General features: G+C 40.8%; 1 protein-coding gene across 1 annotated transcript in view; it reads right to left on the bottom strand.

Moving 5' to 3' along the window:
* Positions 1-20316, bottom strand: part of GABBR2 (gamma-aminobutyric acid type B receptor subunit 2) — a 303445-nt gene that overhangs the window by 166612 nt on the left and 116517 nt on the right. The window contains exons 5-7 of the mRNA XM_044442826.1: positions 18598-18663; positions 16740-16940; positions 15147-15383 (exon numbers count right to left, since the gene is read on the bottom strand). Coding sequence (XP_044298761.1) covers positions 15147-15383; positions 16740-16940; positions 18598-18663 — 504 coding nt within the window. The remainder of the gene's footprint in view (positions 1-15146; positions 15384-16739; positions 16941-18597; positions 18664-20316) is intronic.

Raw genomic sequence — 20316 nt, 5'->3', positions numbered from 1 at the left:
GGTTGCTATTCCCATGGTAAGTCAATAGGGAGACACTGGAAATCTCAGAAAATCGGAGCCAGATTCTGCTTTGGATACCAAGCATGGGGCGCTTTGACCAAAGAGGTCCAAAGTGAAGGAAGCCCCGAGTGAAACAGGTTCGAATCCCCCTTCTGTGCATGAACCTAGGCCACGACTTGGCAGTTGTCCTCAAACTGCAAGCTCTCTTAGTTCCACCTGGGGAGTGGTAACATGGGAGAAAAGAGCAAAGGGGGAATGGGGAAGCAGTACAATGAGCAAATCTGGGTCACAGTGCCATGTTAGATAGAAGGAAGCAAGATCTGATAGCGTTTTTGCCCGAACACATTTGTAGGTTGTACCAGTTCAATATTAAACATTATATAGCAATAATTTATCCATGGTAAGAATTGTAAGTGCACATTTATTGTCAGAAATGGAGGCATCCTTTCAGTAACGTTCTTACTGAATTACACCGAGAGCAAAGTATTCTGAAGGCAATATGGAATTTCTTGCTTGGGCAAGGCAGCTAGCAATTTCAGAGGAAAGCAGCATGAATTTCAATAAAGGCTACCAGATTTATTAGGCGAATTATGGACATTCTTCAATCCACCCAGAAACAACCGTTGCAGCAGAGAGATTCTCACTGCATGTAGCATCAATTAGCAAATCTAGTAATCTGGATGCAATTCAAACAACTTCTCCTGTATTTCAGGAGTAAAGCCATTCTTGGCATTTCTATTAATGAACCTCTTTCTTGGGAAATCGAGTCAATTCCCTGTAAGACAGTGGAGCGTAGCTGCAAGCAAATACTTTGAAGTTTGAATGGGTATTCCAAAGAAGTATAAAAGCTCTGGGAACGGGGACAATCTGTGAGGGGAAAAAGCTACTCTGGCATCCGAGTTCTCAGGGGCAGCGCTCCTGGGCTATGGGAACGGCACAGAATTCACACAGAACCAGGAAAAGACAGCACAAGTGCAAGATGCCGCGCTTTCGTGCATGCAAGAAGTAGCAGAACACAATGTGAGAAGCACAACATTTCTTTGTGCTTGTCTGGGAAGCAAGGAGAGGAGGTTGCAGAGCTGATCCTGTTTGGAGGGCAAAGCAAGGTTTCCTGTGCACCGTCCATCTCCCAATGCCCACCTCTCCGCACAAAGAACTACTGTGTTCACACACATCCATGCCAACACACGGAGAAGGGAGTCACATTCTCCTTTGCCCACACAGAAAGCAAGCAGGAAATCTCTTTCCCGCAGCAGGAGATGTGTGTATTTTATGCCTCTCTCCTCCGCAAACTCCTCTTCCATCTGGCCTGCCAATTCATGTTAACTCTTTTATCTGGCTCACAGGACAACCTGCTGAAGAAACCAACGTCCTAATCATATTATATGGAAGCCACTGCTTTCAAGTTCAACCTTTCACACAAATTACAGTCTCCTTTTTTAAAATGTACAGTTCCTAAATCATAGGATATATTCACAAGTAAACAGATCCAACTGGACAGGAGAACAACACTTACGGAATAATAATTGCAATGAGAAGCACAGTGAAACCAGTGATTGGGACACCTTTAAACACCCACACAACAGTAGCCACATTTCTGCACAGGGATGGCTTATTAGTATACATACTACCTAAGTGCATACACACCAAAGAGAACCATGAGTATGGTTACAGCAGAGATAGACGTCATAATTATGATCTTCCCTGTGTAACTGCAGAAGTACAATATATTGTGCCTTCACAAAACTGTGTCTTCTGAATGAATCACATTTTTTCACAGTTGAAGTAGCTACTTCAGTGGAAAGAAAGATAAGTCAGCCTTGGAACACAACTTGATGGGGCCAAGTCCAAAAAAGATTCGTAACAGGTATTTAGACAAAGCTGTAATTATGACCCAGGGTGCTCTCTCTCACACACACATGCTGAAGACAAGGTTTGTTGCATACAAACTCGGTGTTCCCCTCACTCCCAAAGGTAAAGCAATCTCCATTCAGTTCAAAACTAGATTTGCTTCATCTGCCATGGCCTTATTAAAAGATCCTTCACAGGAAGAATGACTTCTCTGGTACAACAAAACAGCCATGCATGGAAAGCCAATTACCATATTTCCCCGAAAATAAGCCCTAACCAGAAAATAAGCCCTAGCACGATTTTTCCGGATGTTCGTAATATAAGCCCTACCCCCAAAATAAGCCCTAGTTAAGAGCGTTAGTACGTCCATCACAACACACGACGGACGTATTGCATGATAAAATAATATTAATATATAATTAAATTTAATAAATAATACTATTGACAATAATTAAAATAATATAAATTATAATTAAGTATTGGTAAATACCCAAGTGGGCGCCTTTGGAAGAGAGGTAAATGCCTGTGTAAACAGATAAACTCGAGACTTATTGCCAAATGACCAATTGGAGTACGAACACAATGCTCGAATGGCATCGATACATTGTGTGTTGTAACAGATGTAATTAATGCACTCATGTGTTGCCATTCCTGTCTCGTAAGTCTTCAATTATCACTTGATTTAATGGTAGATTTAAAGGCAATAATATTTCGACCACCAGACAAGATGAGTGCGAAAAGAAAGAGCTATTTCGTCAAGTACAAGAAAGAAGTCGTGAAGGACTCTTGGGGCAAGAATCTTACAGCTTTCGTAAGAAAAAAATAAGACATCACCTTAAAATAAGCCCTAATGCGTCCGTTGGAGCAAAAATTAACATAAGACCCGGTCTTATTTTCGGGAAACACGGTATGTATCATGTGTCTTCAATGCAGGAGGTTTCATTCACATTTTTGTTTATTATTTATTTCAAGCTTTTATAGACTGTCACAATATCCACATGGCTCTCCGGATGGTTTACAGCAATTAAAAGACAGTCAAAGAAACCATAACGAGCATCGTGTGTGCTTGGTCACTGCAGAATGTCTACCGTATCTGCACAATCCACACCACCCTAATGCCCAAGGTCACAGGAAACAGAATGGAGAAAAGGCATGGCTAAAAAATAAAAGTGGTACAAAGCCTTAGCCAGGAACTGACTGGCAAAGCTCCCTTCTGCTTTACTAAGTAGAAAAGACGCAACGGATAAACAAAGGGAAAACGTTCTAATAAGGCGAGAATCATGTTCTTTGTAAAAAAAAGAAAGAAAGAAATGCAGGTCTGAACTATCGTTATGCTGACCATTTTGAAAACCATTTATTTCTTATTTCTTATTACTTGATTCTGCCATCAAAGAAACCCATTTATTACTTAATTCTGCCATCAAATACACCTAGCAAAATATGGACAATGTTTTATAATTTTTCACATTAATCAATCTTTCAGTATTTCCAACAACAATGTAAGTTAAGTTAGACTGAAAAAACACAACTTATCTGGGGCTACCCAAACAGCATCATTCACTGAACAGCAATGATTTGAACCTATGTAGAGCAAGGCCAAACCAATAGCTCTGTGATACTAGCTTTGAAAATCATTCCCAGTTTATTGATTTTATATCTATATCTTGTTCTTTCTTCAGGCTACTTTAAAAAGTCACTTCCAGTCAAATTCTTTAACCACAACAAGACCTGCTTAGCTTTACAAATCTAACAGAATAGCTATCTTTAAAGCTTCTATATCCAAGGGTCTACCAAATGCCTTCAAGTATGCCCATTAAAAGTCCTACATCCACTCCCAGGACAGCCCAATAACATCTAGGATTTCCCTCCCCTCCTTCCACACAGACTAGCTTTTTTGTTGTATTGGGGATGGAAATGCATAAATACTCTCCCAAAATAAAATAAATCTGTAGAACAGAATATTGCTATGAAAAAATAGGAACGTTGGCTATAATTCTTAATCGATCATCCATTATCTTATTTTCATTGAAAAGCCATTGTATGATATCTGCATAACTAAGGCCCATCAACTTATTGTTAAAATATTACACTGAGAAAAAGGATTCATTAATCAAAATCTCTTAAAGTGCTCGGAAGAGCTAATAACTGCAAACATGTCCTCCTTTCTTTTCTCAAACAAGGTTCACAAGAGTTTTCTCTCCTTTGTTATCTTCCCTGAGAATAATCTAAAAATTAACATGTCATACTTCTACACCTCAGGCTAAATATTTTCATTTGACAACCAGGGCTGCTCTGATGAAATCCATCACTTGCATCACGACAAACTGTCAAGACTAAATAAGAGGTGGAAACAGTAAATGGAGATGGGCGGAGGACACACACACACACAGTTTCCCCGCTGAAACTTTAAAGTTTCAGGAAGTGATTTTAAAACATCACCCTTGCTATTGTCTCCCTAGCATATTCTACAGTCAGAAACTTTCACCCCCTTTATATATTGTGCATTTTTTATTTTTTTTATTCATTTAGAGCATTTTTATGCCGCCCCCTTCGCAAAAAGCCTCAGGGAGGCTTACATTTTTCTTCTACAAGTTGTCAAGAGATAGATGGGTGGATTTCCGTTTGCAGATTGTAAAACGCACAATCCACGAGCAAGAGAAGATCTTGGAATTGCTGTAGATCACAAGCTGAAGATAAGCCAACCACGTGGCAGGGCGGCAGAAAAGGCAAATGCTATTTCAGGCTGCCAAGAGAGAACCCAGTCTCCCAAAATGCCCCATAAACGGGTCTTACAGAGTCTCTGGGCTGCAATAATTGAAGTCCCACCTCCAAATTCCGTGAAGCACTGGTTCTCCTTTCCTCAGCACTGGTCAGGCCTCATCTGGAGTGCTGTGTTTAGTTCTGAGCACCCCAGTTTAAGAAAGATGCAGATAAGCTGGGAAGGGTTCAGAGGAAGGCAACAAAATGATCCAGGGACTGGAAACAAAGCCCTGTGAGGAGAGGTTGAAAGAACTGGGCATACTTAGCCTTGAGAAGAGAAGACTGAGGGGAGACAGGACAGTAGCCTAAAGTACAGCAGGGTCCCCGTATCCACTGGCTCTGTTACCACATTTTCAGTTAACCACGGCTGACCTCGCCTTGAAGGTGAACTAAAGTTCCATAAAGTGCCCATGGAAGTCTTAAAGTGCTGAGGTAAGAAGCAACAAAATTGAAAAAAAAAAGAAATGTATATAGTTTATTTGAGTTTATATTGAGTATATTATTTATTTATTTATTTATTTAGGCCATTTCTATGCCGCCCCATTCGCAAAAAGCCTTGGGGCGGCTTACAAAATAAACAAACAATCACAAATTAGCCATTAAAAATCTGGAAACATCTCGGTGCAAGCATAAAACCCCAATAAATACAATCAATAATTAACAATTAAAATAACTTTTAAATAAAAAGGTCTTGGCCTGGCACTGAAAAACAAATAACGACGGTGCCAGGCGGACCTCTCTGGGGAGCGCGTTCCATAGGCGGGGCGCCACGGCAGAGAATTTTGTTTTATTGTGTGGTTTGCTGCCTGCCCCCATCGCCACCCATGGGCGCCCACTTGCTATTGCACTGCCTATCGTGGAGTGCTTGCTTTTATCTGCAGTTTCGGGCACCCTCTGGGTGGCTGGCTTGGAAGCGATTCACATGGTCCTGTCGTATTTGAAAGGCTGTCACAAAGAAGAAGGACAGGATCTTGCTTCTGGTTCATCCCAGAGTGGAGGACACAGAATACGAGGCTCAAATTACAGGAAGCCAGGTTCTGGCAAGGTATCAGGAAAAATATCCGGACTGTTAGAGCAGTTGGACAGTGGAAACCAACAACCAAGCAAAGATGTGGACTCTTCAACACTAGAGGCATTCAAGATGCAGCTGTGTGGCATCTGAGAGGGATGCTTGAACTTGGAGGCCTGCCTTGAGCAGGGGCTGGACCTGATGGCCTTCCAGCTCTACTGTTCTATGATTCTCTAACTCCCACGTAGATTTCTGCAACGCGCTCTATGCGGGGCTGCCCTTGAAGACGGTCCGGATACTTCAGTTGGTGCAGAATAGAGCTGCCAGGCTGCTGACGGGGACTGGGCGTTGTTCTCATATAACCCCAGTTCTCCGTCAGCTCCACTGGCTCCCGATTGAAGTCTGGGCCCAGTTCAAGGTGTTGGTGATGACCTATAAAGCCCTAAATGGCTTGGGCCCTGGGTATCTAAAGGAGCGCTTGCGTCCATATATGCCTTCCCGCCCCTTGAGATCAGCAACGGATGCCCTTCTCCGGGAACCCTCTGTGAAAGGTATTAGGAGGGTGAGTACCCGGAGGAGGGCTTTCTCTGCGGTGGCGCCCAATCTATGGAATGTGCTCCCCAGAGAGGTCCGCCTGGCGCCATCGTTATTTGTTATTTGTTATTTGTTTTTGTTATTTAAAACTTATTTTAATTGTTAATTTATTATGTAGGTTTTTTTTAAAAAAAATTTAAGCCGAGATGCACTGGGTTTTAATATTTTTATTGTATAATTTTTATATGCTTTTGTTTTTGTTGTGAGCCGCCCTGAGGCTTTGTTGTGATGGGGGCAGCACAGAAATGTTTTAAATAAGTAAACAAATAAATAAATCTCAACCCTACTCCACAGTCTCGCCAATGTTGACCCGGCAAAGCTAACGGTGCAATAATAATCCATGTCTGCTGAAGTCCCAGGAAACCTGGCAGACGGTAACTTCAGATTCCCCGATCCCACTCCAGAATCCTCCTTCACAATTTCTCTGTAACATTGCAATGCATGTGGCACTATTTCCAAAATGCTTATGAGGACATTTGGATTATGACATTATGCTTAATAGATGCGGGGCACTTCTCCAACGTTAATTCTGAAATCTGTACATAAACTGTCACTCCACAGTTCCAGGTAGGTACATATGAAATTCTCTTCCTGTGCCTTTCCTCCCAGTTTTAGTTTGCATTCTAAGCTCATCAAGACACTGACCCATCTTTTGTGTGTGTTACTCTGTAAAAGTGCCATGTACATTTTGGCACTTTCCACTGTACTAAATTGATTATTTTATAGGATTGCATCTTGCATTTGTACCAATTCCGGTATGATATTCTTAAATTACAATGAGTGGAAAATTAAATAAAATAAAAAGGGTGACATGGATGGCACGAGAATATTCAGGACAGGTTGCTCTAGTTGACTCACATGGATCAGCCATCGCTCAAAGAGTTCCAGATTGTAATTTTTAAAAAGCAAGTGGCTTACAATATTAATAAATCCAGAGATTAATGTTAGGGGGTACCCTGGGTAAAAATTCAATTGAGGCCAAATGGTGAGCATTATTTAAGGGCAGGAGGAGAAAATCATTGATGAAGAATCTCCCTTCAATGAGTAGAAAACCTTACTCCAGTTCCATCCCAGCATTGACTAATTCAAACTATACAACACCTGCCCAAATGTTTTGTCTTCATTTCATCCCCCATTCCCTGCTCTTTCTATCAGCTAACCTAATGAAGGGTTGTGGAAAACTTAAAAGCTTGCAAAGTGTTGTGAAATCTTAATAAAGGTGATGCCCAACTATGGATTTTGGTGTTTCTTTTTTCATAGACCTGCACAGATATTTTTGTTTATTAGCTACATAAATTGTGCAGCCACACAAAATGTCTTATTCCAGGAGAACCTATTGTAGTTCAACACACACGCCATGCAAACATTGAATTATACTGATGGAAAAAGTGACTATTAACTATCAGAAAGCCATCCAGGCTTCTAAACCCTGATCAAGCATGCTGATTTCTTCTCTCCAGCCAAACATACTGTTCCGGAATTCCGGAATTCTCTGTTAGAATGCTCCCTAAGGCCCCCAAGATGGAAATAATTCTACAATAACTCATGTGAAGTTGTAATGGTGAGGGCAGTGACGCTGTAACATTTCCAAGACTGCTGTTCTGTGTTTGTGCCTTGCTTCAGCTGCAGCGAATATACCAACTTCATCCCTACCTGGACAGACGGAGCCTGGTCACAGACAAGCATGCACAGGTAACACTCAGATTAGATTACTGTAATGCGCCTTACATAGAGCAGCCTTTGAAGAGGGTCCACAAATTCAACGGGTCCAAAACCAGGCTGAACAGTTGGTGGCAGGTGTTAACGTGAGGGTCCATATAACACCAGTTTTGTAGAAGTTGCTTGTTTGTACAAAGTGCTTGTTTTGACGTATAAAGCCCTAAATGGCTTAGGGCTTGGCTGCATTGAGATATGGGCAGGAGGTCCTTCTAAAACAGCCATCCCTTAAGGGGATGAAGGGGATGGTGAATAGAAGGGCCTTCTCAGTGGCTGCCCCTCAACTCTGGAACAGGTTTCCCCAAAGAAATTCACCTGGTGCCAATTTGGTTTTCATTTTGGTGACAAGCAAAACGTTTCTTTTATCTGAATACTTTCAAGGATAGTTCTAAATTGTTATTTTTGAGAGGTTCTGTTTACTTGGTATAATAGTGATTAAAAAAACATTGTGATTTAAATTGGTTTTATTCATGTTTTTAGTATTTTACTGTAACCCGCCTAGAGAATCCATCTAAATAAATCCCCTCCTCTCCAGGTTCTTAGTATTGTTTATGCCCTAACCAGAAAAAAAATAAGTTGGGTGCTTGCTCTTATGTGAAACGTAACTAAAATACTTCTGCCTTCCTTCTGTCAAATTCCCAGGACTTTCTTCCACTCTGTGTAATATGACAATGAAGCAACAAAACATATGCAGACCCACAAAAAAAATGCAAGCGTTACTGTTGCAATCTGTGCAACGTGTGCTAATTAGAATCACACACTAATACGTAGCCTTGAACCCCCTCAAAAAAAATTCTTCTAGACACCATGACTTCCTTGTCTTTAGTTACCAAATTAAAAGATACCATACTATCTTCCTAAAATTAGTAAACAAAAGAGCTGGCCAAATATACTTTTAAATGTTTTTAAAGTTAACTTTAAGATCCTACCAATCTTCAAAATGCAATTGAAAATTAAAATTACTGGACACATTCTCTAGTACGTTTGCATAGATTTATAGCCTTACAAGGAGGGGCAAAGAGTTCAAGGCAGCTGGGACCATTCTGGAACCACTGTCCAAACATTTGATGTTTATTATAATGAAAAGTTGTCAGTTGCTATCACTTTTACATTTAAAAAGGAGAGACTTGCAGAAATCCCCAGTCAAGTTCTGCCTTGGGGCAGAACTAGGGACGTAGTCAGAACTAAGGATTATGGCTTTATTAGAATATACTGGTGGCCCAATTTTGATTTCATGCATCAAGCTTGCTGCCCTACTAGAAGGATTTCTGGCTGCCGAGGCACTGCCTTTTTGCAATGTAGTTTATTTAGAAGGCATATTCTGCAAGGATCCCACCTCCTGCTCTCATGGGAGTAAGATGCTGTGTAAGCAATTATAACACAGTAAATGTGCACGAGATGGATGGTATCGTTGTTCATCATTTATCCGTAAGTCACCAAGCCACACAACCATCCTAAAGAAGAAAAAGAAGCAGAGCTGTTGTCGTTTGCTGGCTCAGAAAGGAGACTGGAAGTGCCTGTTTCAAAACTCTCTTCAGCCACCAACCTGTAAGGAAAACCACTGTGAGCCTCAGTTTGCTGCTTGTAATTTAGGGATGAATAATGCTCTATGGAGTTGTCATAAGGACTACGAAGATAACAGAAATGACAACAATGGATAGCTGCACAATAGCGCTGGGTGTGTTTTATTTATCAGCGTACTAAAAGTGGATGAAATAATTATTAAACAAACATCACATGCCAGCTTGCAATCCATTAATGAGAACTACATTCATGAGAAAAGAAGGATCTGTTTGTAATAACTGATACAGGCCAGGCTTCTTCAAAGAAAAATAATTCTAACAGGTGATGGAAACATGGAAACTAGGGCTGTGCACATCATATACATTTAAATGCCTGTGGTCCTTGGAATGAAAACTAAACTTTAATGTGTGTTTTCAAGTGATGTTGCATAGCTTGGCTCATTCATTGATACAAATGGAGAATACAGATGACTGAGACTTGGAAGGACAGCAATTAATGATCTTCCCAAAAAAATCATCAAGCATAAGGACATTTCACTGGAGAGCAAGGCCAAGATCATCCACAGTATTGGATTCCTAATTGCTAGGCCTGGTGCAGAAGTTGGACAATGAAGAAAGCGCAGGGAGAAAATGGATGCATTTGAAGCACGGTGCAGGGGAGAGCTTTGTGGATACCGTGGGCTGACAGAAAGACCAGCGAGTGGGTCCCAGATCAAATCAAGCCAGAGCTTTCCCTAGAAATAAAAATGATAAAACTGAGGCTGTCACACCTGGGGCGCATCATGAGAAGGCCAAACTCCCTGGAGAAGACAATCATGCCAGGGGAAGTAGGAAGGCAGAAGAAGAGAGGTAAGGCCAAATATGAGATGGATTGACCCCATAAAGGAAGCCATACACTTGAAGTTGGAAAGGCTGAGCAAGGCTGTAATGGATATGACATTTTGGAGGCTTTTCATTCATAAGGGTTGCTGTTAAGTCGGAGTTGACTTGACAAACAGGACAACAACAAACATTAAGTCCTTCTCTGTTACAACATAGATGAACTTGGATTAATATCCTAGCATGCATCTTTCAAACACCACCATCACCCCCGATATCCATGTGCATCTAAACTTTCATGCCAGTATCTTTCTACAGCTGCAATTTGGCATTTAAGACAAGCCTACAATAATATGTTCCAGACACCATTTATTATGACACTAGGAAGTGTTGGAAAATAAGAACTCTCAGGGCTGTTTCATTAATTACTCAGCAACAAACCCAGGTTTGCTGCTGAATGTACACTCAACAGGGAGCTGCAGCCTACCTCAGCTCTCTAATAAATGAACCCTTATAAATCTGCAAACACATTTGTCACCATCTATATTTTTAGATATTAGTAAACACATTAGAATCTAATATATCAACAAGCCCTTATCTGGTCCAATTTCTTAAATATCAAGTGGACTGCAGGTAAGACCTTCTGCTGGTTAAGCATAGCCTGAAATTTTCAGAGGCTATTTTAATGCGGTATATGCAACCTGCTATTAAGATTCCTTTATGGGCTGTGACATGCAAGCAAGCAAGCAAGCTTGCTTTCCTACAATTTCACAAGGCATTCCCAGGCTAATAGCTTCTCATTCATTAACAGAAGCACACACAGAAGGCCTAGTGAATTTATAAAGCTTTCTGAAAATTCCTAATAGCTCTTGAACCTCAGGCAGTCCTTGAGCATCCAAGCACGGACAAATGTTTGGTTAGCAAAATGCCTTAGCTGTAAGGATAGGACAGATCATGGAATTACTCGGGGGCTAGAAAAGGTTTCATCATAAACTGACTGCAAAAACTCTGTGAAGTTGCCAGATGCTCTTATTTTAACCGATGCCCTTTATGCGAACATGCTGAAGAAGAATTAACACGCTGATCCACACGAGACTGCTAACCTTTTTTTAGTGATGGGGGAGACACAATCCCTCTTCAGCCAAGAACGCATTGGCACCAAATAGTGTTTTCAGCCACAAGCTCTTGCTTTGTGCTCCCACTGGAATGTTCCACAAGGTATTCTTTCCCTGGGGGTGGAGCTGCCGGCACTTGCCACTGGCTCCAGGATTTGCTTTTGTGGTTGACCATTTTCAGAAGAAGATAACTCAGGCCTTGTGACTTCTCTGAGCGCAGCACAAGTGGAAGCGGGGGGGGGGGCCTGGAACGCTTGCCCCTTTCTAGCTCAGACTTAGAAGCTCCTTCCGTAACCCTTGCCAGAGACACAGATGGCAAGTGGGATTGTTAAATGGCTTGACACATTATGCTAAATGTATGATTGCAACTGGTGATTTAACAAATAATAACAGCAACCACGGGGAGGGGGGATCAGGATTGGGGCCATGGTGCACAGGAATTTTTTAATCCCTTCCTTCCCTGCCATGATTCCGACTAAGATCCAGGCATGGCATTGCACACAGCTGCTCTTTGCCGTGGAAGCTTGGAGGGAAACCATTTTCCCTGGGATGCTGCTGCAAGGAGAAAAGATCAGAACACCCTCCTGGGATCCTCATTCAGCTCCCCAAAGCTCCTTTTCCATTCTCTGTTTTTCCAACCCAAGCTCAGTGCCACCCCACACTAAATATCGTATGTAGCTTGGACCCCGGCTCAACTTCATACTTGGCAGAGTCAACAACTGCTCTCCCACATCCTGACGTATCTAAGCCCTGTGTCATGTTTGCCTGGCTACTGCTAGTTGCAGGTTTTTCCCTAGAGCCCAGCTGAAACACACGAATGGGGAGGGCAGGGGGAACATGGCAATTATTCTGAGTGACTGGGTATTTGCCTTAATGGTTCCCACAGGCATCTCCGCCATGTGGAAATTTCTTCTTAGGCCAGGCCTGCTGTATGACAACGCTATCTGGATCAGACGGTCCAGTGAAGACATATCTGCAGAGAAGCCCTGTTGTTTTCTCACAGACAAAAAGTCAAGCCAAGGAAACGCACTGGGGAATTGTGTACATCAATGTGGCTATTTAAAAGGCTTCTCACACACTTTAAAACGGATGCACTTCCTGACCGACCTTTACAAGGAACCAAACCGGGAAGCCAAGCCAATAAAATATTTACAGGCCTCTCTGTTTGCAAAGCTCATCATTAGCTATTGTAAGGATTGCTCAATATTTAAGTTTTTCATTTGGTTGGCTCTCCAGAAAATCATTTTGCGCAGGCGAACATCTTGTACTTTAACTCTTCCCGCCATTTTACAATGCAGACAGTTCTACTAGCGTCGTAAGACTTTATTTTATTTTTATTTATTTATTAGAATATTTATTAGAACATCCCTGAGGTGGGGATCCAACTCCCAGCAGTACACCCAAAAACCAGGGATAATGGGAGCTGAAGTACAGCAACACATGGAGTGGCACAGCTTCCTCACCCTTGCTTTATTTTAAGGCCCGGTGTATCACAGGATGAACCTAAACACATGCTGAAAACATTAACTACAGATTCTCCACTTTCCTTATTAGTTTTCCTTAATTCTTTGGGATGGTGGTTGGCAAGATGATTAAGGATAAGTGAAACCATTCAACTCCATTCTAAAAAGATCTGCTAGAAGATTTGATACTGTTCTGCTCTCATTTGAATTGGCTGAGAGTTTTGCTGCTCGCCCACATAATTTCAAAATGGGGAAGGGGTGGCACATCCGAGGCCTCTGACTACTTCAAAAAATGGGACCAGAGCTAATTGAGCCTCCCCAAGGCTTTGTTGCGACGGGGGCGGCATAGAAATGTTTTAAATAAATAAAATAATAAAATAAATTGCACGAGGTTGAAAAGGTCCTGGATCAAGGTCAACAATGTTTCTCCCTTGGTTATCTAGCAGCATCCCTAACCAAAGGCAACATTGGCAATAAAGCTCATTGAGAGTAAGAACATCAATGCCTCGTCTTCAGACTACAAAACTTTCCTGAGAAAAATCACAAGAAGAGCCAAATGCCCACAGGCAAAACATGGGAAAACAACTTCACCCTATACTGCTGATACTGGTATGTACCATTTCAGGCTGCAGTAGGAGGATTAAATATCTGAATGCTCCACCAAAGATATGTTTTAAAACATGGACATTCGAAATTGGCATAGCAAGGTTAGTAGTCTTTTCCCTGATGCAACTGTTCACTATTACAGTTTCCCTTGATTTCAGCACAGCTTGGGCAACATAATTTCTCATCCATTTATTTCATGTTCACAAGTAAAATTAGGTTAAAGATACAGGCAATCTAACAGTTATCTTGATTTTTCAAAATTACCAGACTTAGTGGGAGGAAAAAAACTACTAGAGGAATGTAGATTCTATTAGCAAATTCATTTTCAATTGAATTAGCAGTTACTAAAAACTGCAACTTTTAAGGGAAAGGAAATTTCAATACTTCCATTATTGCTGCACCATCCTGTGCTGCCAAAAGTTGCGATGATAAAGCGGCTGTGGAATGAAATGTTTAAAGCCACTGAATATTAGATTCAAGTTTTGCAGTATCATGTGAAGTTGTCTGTGTGAACACAAGGGAGGCTAAATGTAAGGCCAGACATTTCCCATGGGGAGACCATCCAAAATGGCCTCAATAAGATAAGTAATCTCTGTACCACACAGAAATTCTTATACTGATCGCGATGTTCCAATTGGTAGCTGTCATAAACATGGAGCAAATACAAGTTTGTACTACTATGGTACCAAGCTGTGTGATTCTAGATACTATGGTTGCAAGCAGGGTCATTTGTTCCTTGGCCATTTCCACTGCCTCCAGTATTTCATTTTATTATGTAAGTCTATTATTAATGAATATATTTTACTGGTTTTGGGAACAGAAGGAAGTTTCCAAGGAGGCTCACAAATGTAATATTCAAGTACATTAAACAATGCACAGAACAACACACCAGAGTCCAGCAACAGAACTGAAGAATGAACACAACACCCCAAAGATTATCCTTCATCCCCAAGGTCCTTCACAAAAGCACAGATACCTAAATGCCAACAGAGAGTGATCAGTCTCCCAAGACAGGACAGGAGGCCTAGCTGCCGGATGACTAACCCCACGGGGGGTTTCATATGAGAAACAACAGCAAGCAGATCTGCCACATAAGCAATACTTAGCAGGAAGCCGTAATTTATACTGACTCCTTGACACAACTGATGACAAATGAATCACAATTTCGTTTTTTTAAGGTGCAAATCCTTACCAGTTCAATGGCACATTTAAAGTAAACAGAACAAATTGGCCCTGATGGTCAACTGCTAAGCTTGTCATTGAAAAGGGAGTCCAGAGAAGGACGTTGGGAAAGGGACCAGAAGCTGCAGCCCAATTCTACATACATGACACCCTTTCAGATTGTAACAACTAATGACGAAGAAGCATGGCCCTCTAATTCTGCATTCAGGAGTGTAAAGCAGAATCTCATCTCTCCCATAACCTGCACTGAAAACCTGAGAGAAATTCCATAACTCTGCTGTTCACTTGCTAATCTGATCATCTGGAAGGAGGCCAAATCTCCCCTGAAGTTCCCGCAGGATAAGATATCAGCAGAACTACAGCTCTCCAGTTCAACTTCACATTCCAAGACCTTCTAGATGTTATTTGCTGGACAATGGTATTCTACAGCTAATAACCAACAGCTGAAATATTTCCCAGTAAAGATACAACTGCAGACTTCAGTTAAAAATAATCAGAGAACACTTACCGTGACACCAAAGAAGCTAGTCTGATTCATTGCATCCAGGAAAATTTTTCCAAGTTCTTTGTTGGTGTAGTTAAAGTCCTCAATTTTTTGGTTTTTGTTGGTAGCATTGAGTATCTTCATTGCTTGTTGCAACGTTTTGGCAATTACCCATATTCCATCATAAGCGAAGCCATGGAACTTACTTGGCTCAACATTTCCACGCCTCTGATCATATTCTTCTTCATACTGTTGTGGTGTCTGTAGAAAGAATGTAAGACTGATTCATCGGTCATTATGCTAAAAGTCTGTTCTCACAATTCACGATTTGGCACTTGAAGCAGAATTAAAATTACCGAAGCCTCCTTGGAGTGATATGGCTCTCAAGAAAGACAGAGAATAGTTTCAGAAGAAACTATTTCTATAGAACCATGACGTAAAAACATTTCACTTGAAAGTATAAGGCAGCCAAAGGGCTACCAACCCAAGGAAAAGAACACAGAGAAACCCTGGTAAGGAGGAGTCCACTAGTAGCAAAAGTTGCTCCCCTGTTCCCAAATTTTGCATCAGAAGGGCCTGAATGATCTGTTCACATCAACTGCTGAAGTAGCACACCACTGGGATTCTAAATAATATCTGTTCTATTAAGTGTGAAATAGCTAAGTTTTTCATCATGTTGTTTAGGGCACTGTTACCATGGTGAAATTCATTTGCTAAATGGAGCTCAAAATAATTGTTCATGTTCACTAACAGAAAATGATCTAATAAAGGATCTACAACCCCTTGTGCATACACACACACCCCTAAAAACAAGAGTCAGCATAGTTGTGTTGTTGCTTTTCCCTCTTCAGGATAAGCCTAGCTCCTTGCAACTTTCACAAGGCATCCGACAGAACACTTTCTAACAATTCTGCTGCTTAGAGTTGCCTTGTCTTGCTCCCCATGCCAACTAAGCTTCAGGCAGGTAAGATGCCCTTTTCTTTCAATATATTTGAAGTGACACTTCACGCTAATACAATCAAAAATTCTTTCAGCACCTTATTTACGGGGGGGGACGACCCATTTTGGACTTTTTCTCTGAAGAGGGGGAGAGATATTTGACTTCAATGCCAATCAGTACCATGCATAGCCATCTTCCACTGTTTACTACATCTTTTCCCAAGGGTGAAGGGTGGGGAGAATGAGGTACACCTGACAAGAATGCAAAGAGTTCACTTTCAGAGAATAGCACGCCGTCTTTTCTCCAGTTACTTAGGATGCTCCCAACCAGCCAGAACTGGTGGCAGAAAACTATTAGCTAGCTCTACCAAAAATGCAGCTATCTTTTATGTGAATGTAATGTGTTTCATTTTTGTTCTCTTTTGTTCCACATGCCCCTTGATGCTATCTCCCAATTTTCTGTGAAAATATCAAGTCCCTGAAAGCTCCATTTGAGGAACTGTGCCCTCTTATAAGTGCTATTTTTGTGTGGCAATATCAAGGTTTAGTATTGAACTGGAAACGTGTTGTGATAAGAAATCAGGAACAGACTTGCTGCATGCAACTGATAATTTGCTGGCAAACAGACAACCCATTCTGAGGACGATGCCCCAAATGGTAGAAAGGAAACTAACTCACCCTTCCAGAAATCGTTTTTATCTGTTTAGAACTTAGAGGTTCAAAATCCACTCCAATGTAACCTTCCATGGCACCAAGAAGGTTTATACCAAGGCAGTGTGATGAATTAAGCTTTGGAATCGCTTTCTCCCACCAGTAGCTCTGATACCACCCAGGAATGATCCACTGATATTTGGGGCCGAACATCTTTTCATTAAATGCCTACAGTGGAAATATAAAAAGGGAAGCCATGTTATTGGTGGAGAAAGAATGATGGAACACGTGCAAATTACTTTGCTGGGGAACAGTGAGCCACAGCTTCTAAGCTTGGCTGTCACCTAACTCAGGAAGAAACACACCTGTAAAGCTGCAGAGAGCAGCAAGCCACGCATGAGCAACTGACCTGTTGCTGTTGGACGGCAGTCAATTCCTCTACCCTCCCCGTACCGACTCCTCACCCAGCATGCTACCTCATGGTCTGGCCATGTATTTCCAGTCGAGGTCCTCCTGGGAGTCCATGGCTCACCTTCCGGCAACCAACAACCCCTCCTGAAGCATACTGCTTTTAAGTGCAACACTTAGGTGACACCGGTCACCCCCAAAAGCAGCAATATTTTATTTGTTTACTCGGTTCATGGACGGAGTCCCCGGGTTTCTCCCATTAAGCAGTGACTAAACACAAAGCTGCTAAGCAGAACAGCATGTAGGTATCTGAAGAGAAGTCCCACCACACCAATGGGCGTAATGTTCAACTCACAGGAGTTGTGCAGATAAGAGCAAAGTAGGACTGCCGTTTAAAATACTTTATCTGCTTAGGTATGTGCATACATCAAATGATTTTTTATATGTTTTCATCAGAGTATCCATAGCAAATTACAAAAAGTTTTAAAAAGTTTGAATTCTGAGATAGTCTACATGCTCGTATTAACAGCTTATCATGTTAATTTGCCTCTTCAACATACAGCACCGACTGATTTGTGTCAAGCTGCCATTTTGCCACATGTTTGACGAAGATTTACCTGCCAAATCATGAGACAGAATTGAATTGCAAAATTAGAGAATGATAAAAACGCAAAAGGCAAAAGACAACTCAACAAGGTACATGGGAGAAAAGCAGCTACTGCACAAGTGATACAGCAGTTACAGGTCACTGTGCAAACCCACGAACACTTACTTAGCAGTAAGGTTCTCCATGACGTAAGGGTTTATACAATAAACTTGGAAAAAATAGGCCAATTTAGATCACCAATTGAAAAAGCTCAGTTTAAACAAGTATTTACATTTGCGTTACAATAAAACAACTGAATAATTTATTCAAATGAACTTGTTCTTATTAATATCAATTGTGTTCCACACAGGTATATAGTCTCATTAGTGGGTATAACCATAAAAAACCTGCTAAGATACAGCTAATTAGGATTCCTCTGCCAGATTCAGGAATAAATCCCATGGAACTAAATGCACTTGTATACTTCTAACAAGCATAAAATTGCATCTCATGAAGACACTTGCATTGATTTTAATATGTGCACTGATTTTTTCTGGTTTTAAGATTAGGTTAAGATTGATGAAAATTTGGAAATACTACTTCGGGCTAATACTGGATCTCTCAAATAAAAGATAAAACAAAATAGCATTTACATAGATTTAATTTAACTTAATATAACCTTTGCACTTCATACGCAATCTAAGTTAAAATCCATCAGCTCGGCATGGCAAAGCATAGAACCATGCAGACCTTCTGCAAGAGTTAACACTATTCAAATCATGTTCCCAAATTTGTGAATTGTTGTTAAGAATGTGAACTTGCTGAGAAAAAATTAATTTGGCCAATGAAGTCAGCATGGAATACTCCGTTCTTTTATCTTTTTCTACTTACACAGCAGAATACTTTTGCAGCCATTTCCTCATTGAACTGGCCAAGGATGATCCGGACATCATTTCCCTGCAGGAAAAAAAGATCTATTGTTCAGATGTAATGTTTTTATGTTCTTTTTTCTGACTGTACACCATTCAGAGAGCCTATGGCTGATTGAACAATATATAAAAGCTTCTGATACTAAATAAATAACAGTGTGAATTCCCTTCCTAAAGCTGAGTTACGGACACAACAGCTTTAAGGTAAAATACGAAAACATTCTAAGCCCCTCCAGCTTCTGATTTAGCCCTACCCACTTCAGCTTTTCTCATAGCTCCACTGGAAAGCCTTGATGCCATTTCAGCCATTAAGGTGGCATCTATATGTATGTATGTATGTATGTTTTTTTTACTTCTATACTACCTACTGGTCCAAGCTCTCTGTGTAACTTACAATAGTTCAGTTATTAATACAACAATAAATACAAGGGGATGGACTCTCTTAGCCAGACATAGGACGCCACTTTAGCTTCAACCCCAGAAATGTCTTCTCATGCAGCTAAAGTGTGAGAATACAATATAACAAGAAACCTGTTAAATAGCAGGGGAGGCTCATAAAAGGTTTCAATATTCTTCTTTCTGTTTATCTTATCCCAGGCCTTAAACTTTGATGATGCCAATGGATTAACAGCTGAAAAGTATATGCATGCCTCCCCCACAGAGGTAAACGTTATGTTCTTTTGTGGTTTGCACATAAAGGCATAAAAGCATCACCACTATTCATGCTCCATCAAAAGAGGCATTAAGAAACATAATCAATGGGGGCTATTTCATTTTCAGAATCCGAATGACATCAAGAATGGTACCTACAAAAGGCTACTTACGTTCTTCTTCTCATATATGAAACTGTAACACAAATGAACATGAAGCTCTTTGTATTTCTTTTCATATCATATAATAAAATCCCGGAAGATTTTAAGCAAGGGTCGGAACTCTATTATGATAAACTTGGATCTGGGATACGACCGTATAGGCTGATGTTCATAATGCTTCTATAGTTATTGTTGTTCTGTGCCGTCGAGTTGTCCCTGACTTATGACAACCCTATGAATGAAAGCCCTCCAGAATATCTTGTCTACGACAACCCCACACAGCTCTTCTAATTACAACACTGTGGCTTCCTTGACTGAATCAATCCATCTCATATTTGGTCTTTTCTCCTTCTATGGAGCCTCACACAAAGGTGGATTTACAATTAAAATGTTACCGGGAACAGCACAATAGAGTCCTGATTAATGAAATGTTTGAATTCTGTGCAGGGGGATTTATTCTTTATGGCAAGAGACCAATCCCCGAGATGTTTCCAGTGAACTGAAGTGTGATACTCCAGAGACAGGTTTGATGCCTCCATGAGAACCAGGCCTATTTGGAATAGTTTATCATGATAGCGAGATAGATATGTGCTTTTATAACAAAGTTACAGCACTTTTAAACCCCTTCTAGTGGGCATCCTTACTGGTGCTTGCCATAATGACTAATATGGACAGTATTCCTCTTTTTTGTGATAAACTGACAAAATTTTCCTGCTTCTATAAATTCCCATATAGTGGGGATATGGGGATTTAGTATCCCTTATTTTGTTCTTCTCTCATTCCTATTTCATGCACTAAGTCATTCTCAATTGCCACTTTCCTATTTATATACACTTTTAAACCATGTTAAAAGAAACAAGACAAAGAAA

The sequence above is a fragment of the Varanus komodoensis genome, unplaced genomic scaffold (assembly GCF_004798865.1).
Source record: "Varanus komodoensis strain SLA01 unplaced genomic scaffold, ASM479886v1 scaffold40, whole genome shotgun sequence".
In the NCBI taxonomy this organism is placed as follows: Eukaryota; Metazoa; Chordata; class Lepidosauria; order Squamata; family Varanidae; genus Varanus; species Varanus komodoensis.
Note: the sequence above shows the minus strand (reverse complement) of the source record. Positions and strands in the feature narration are given on the sequence as shown.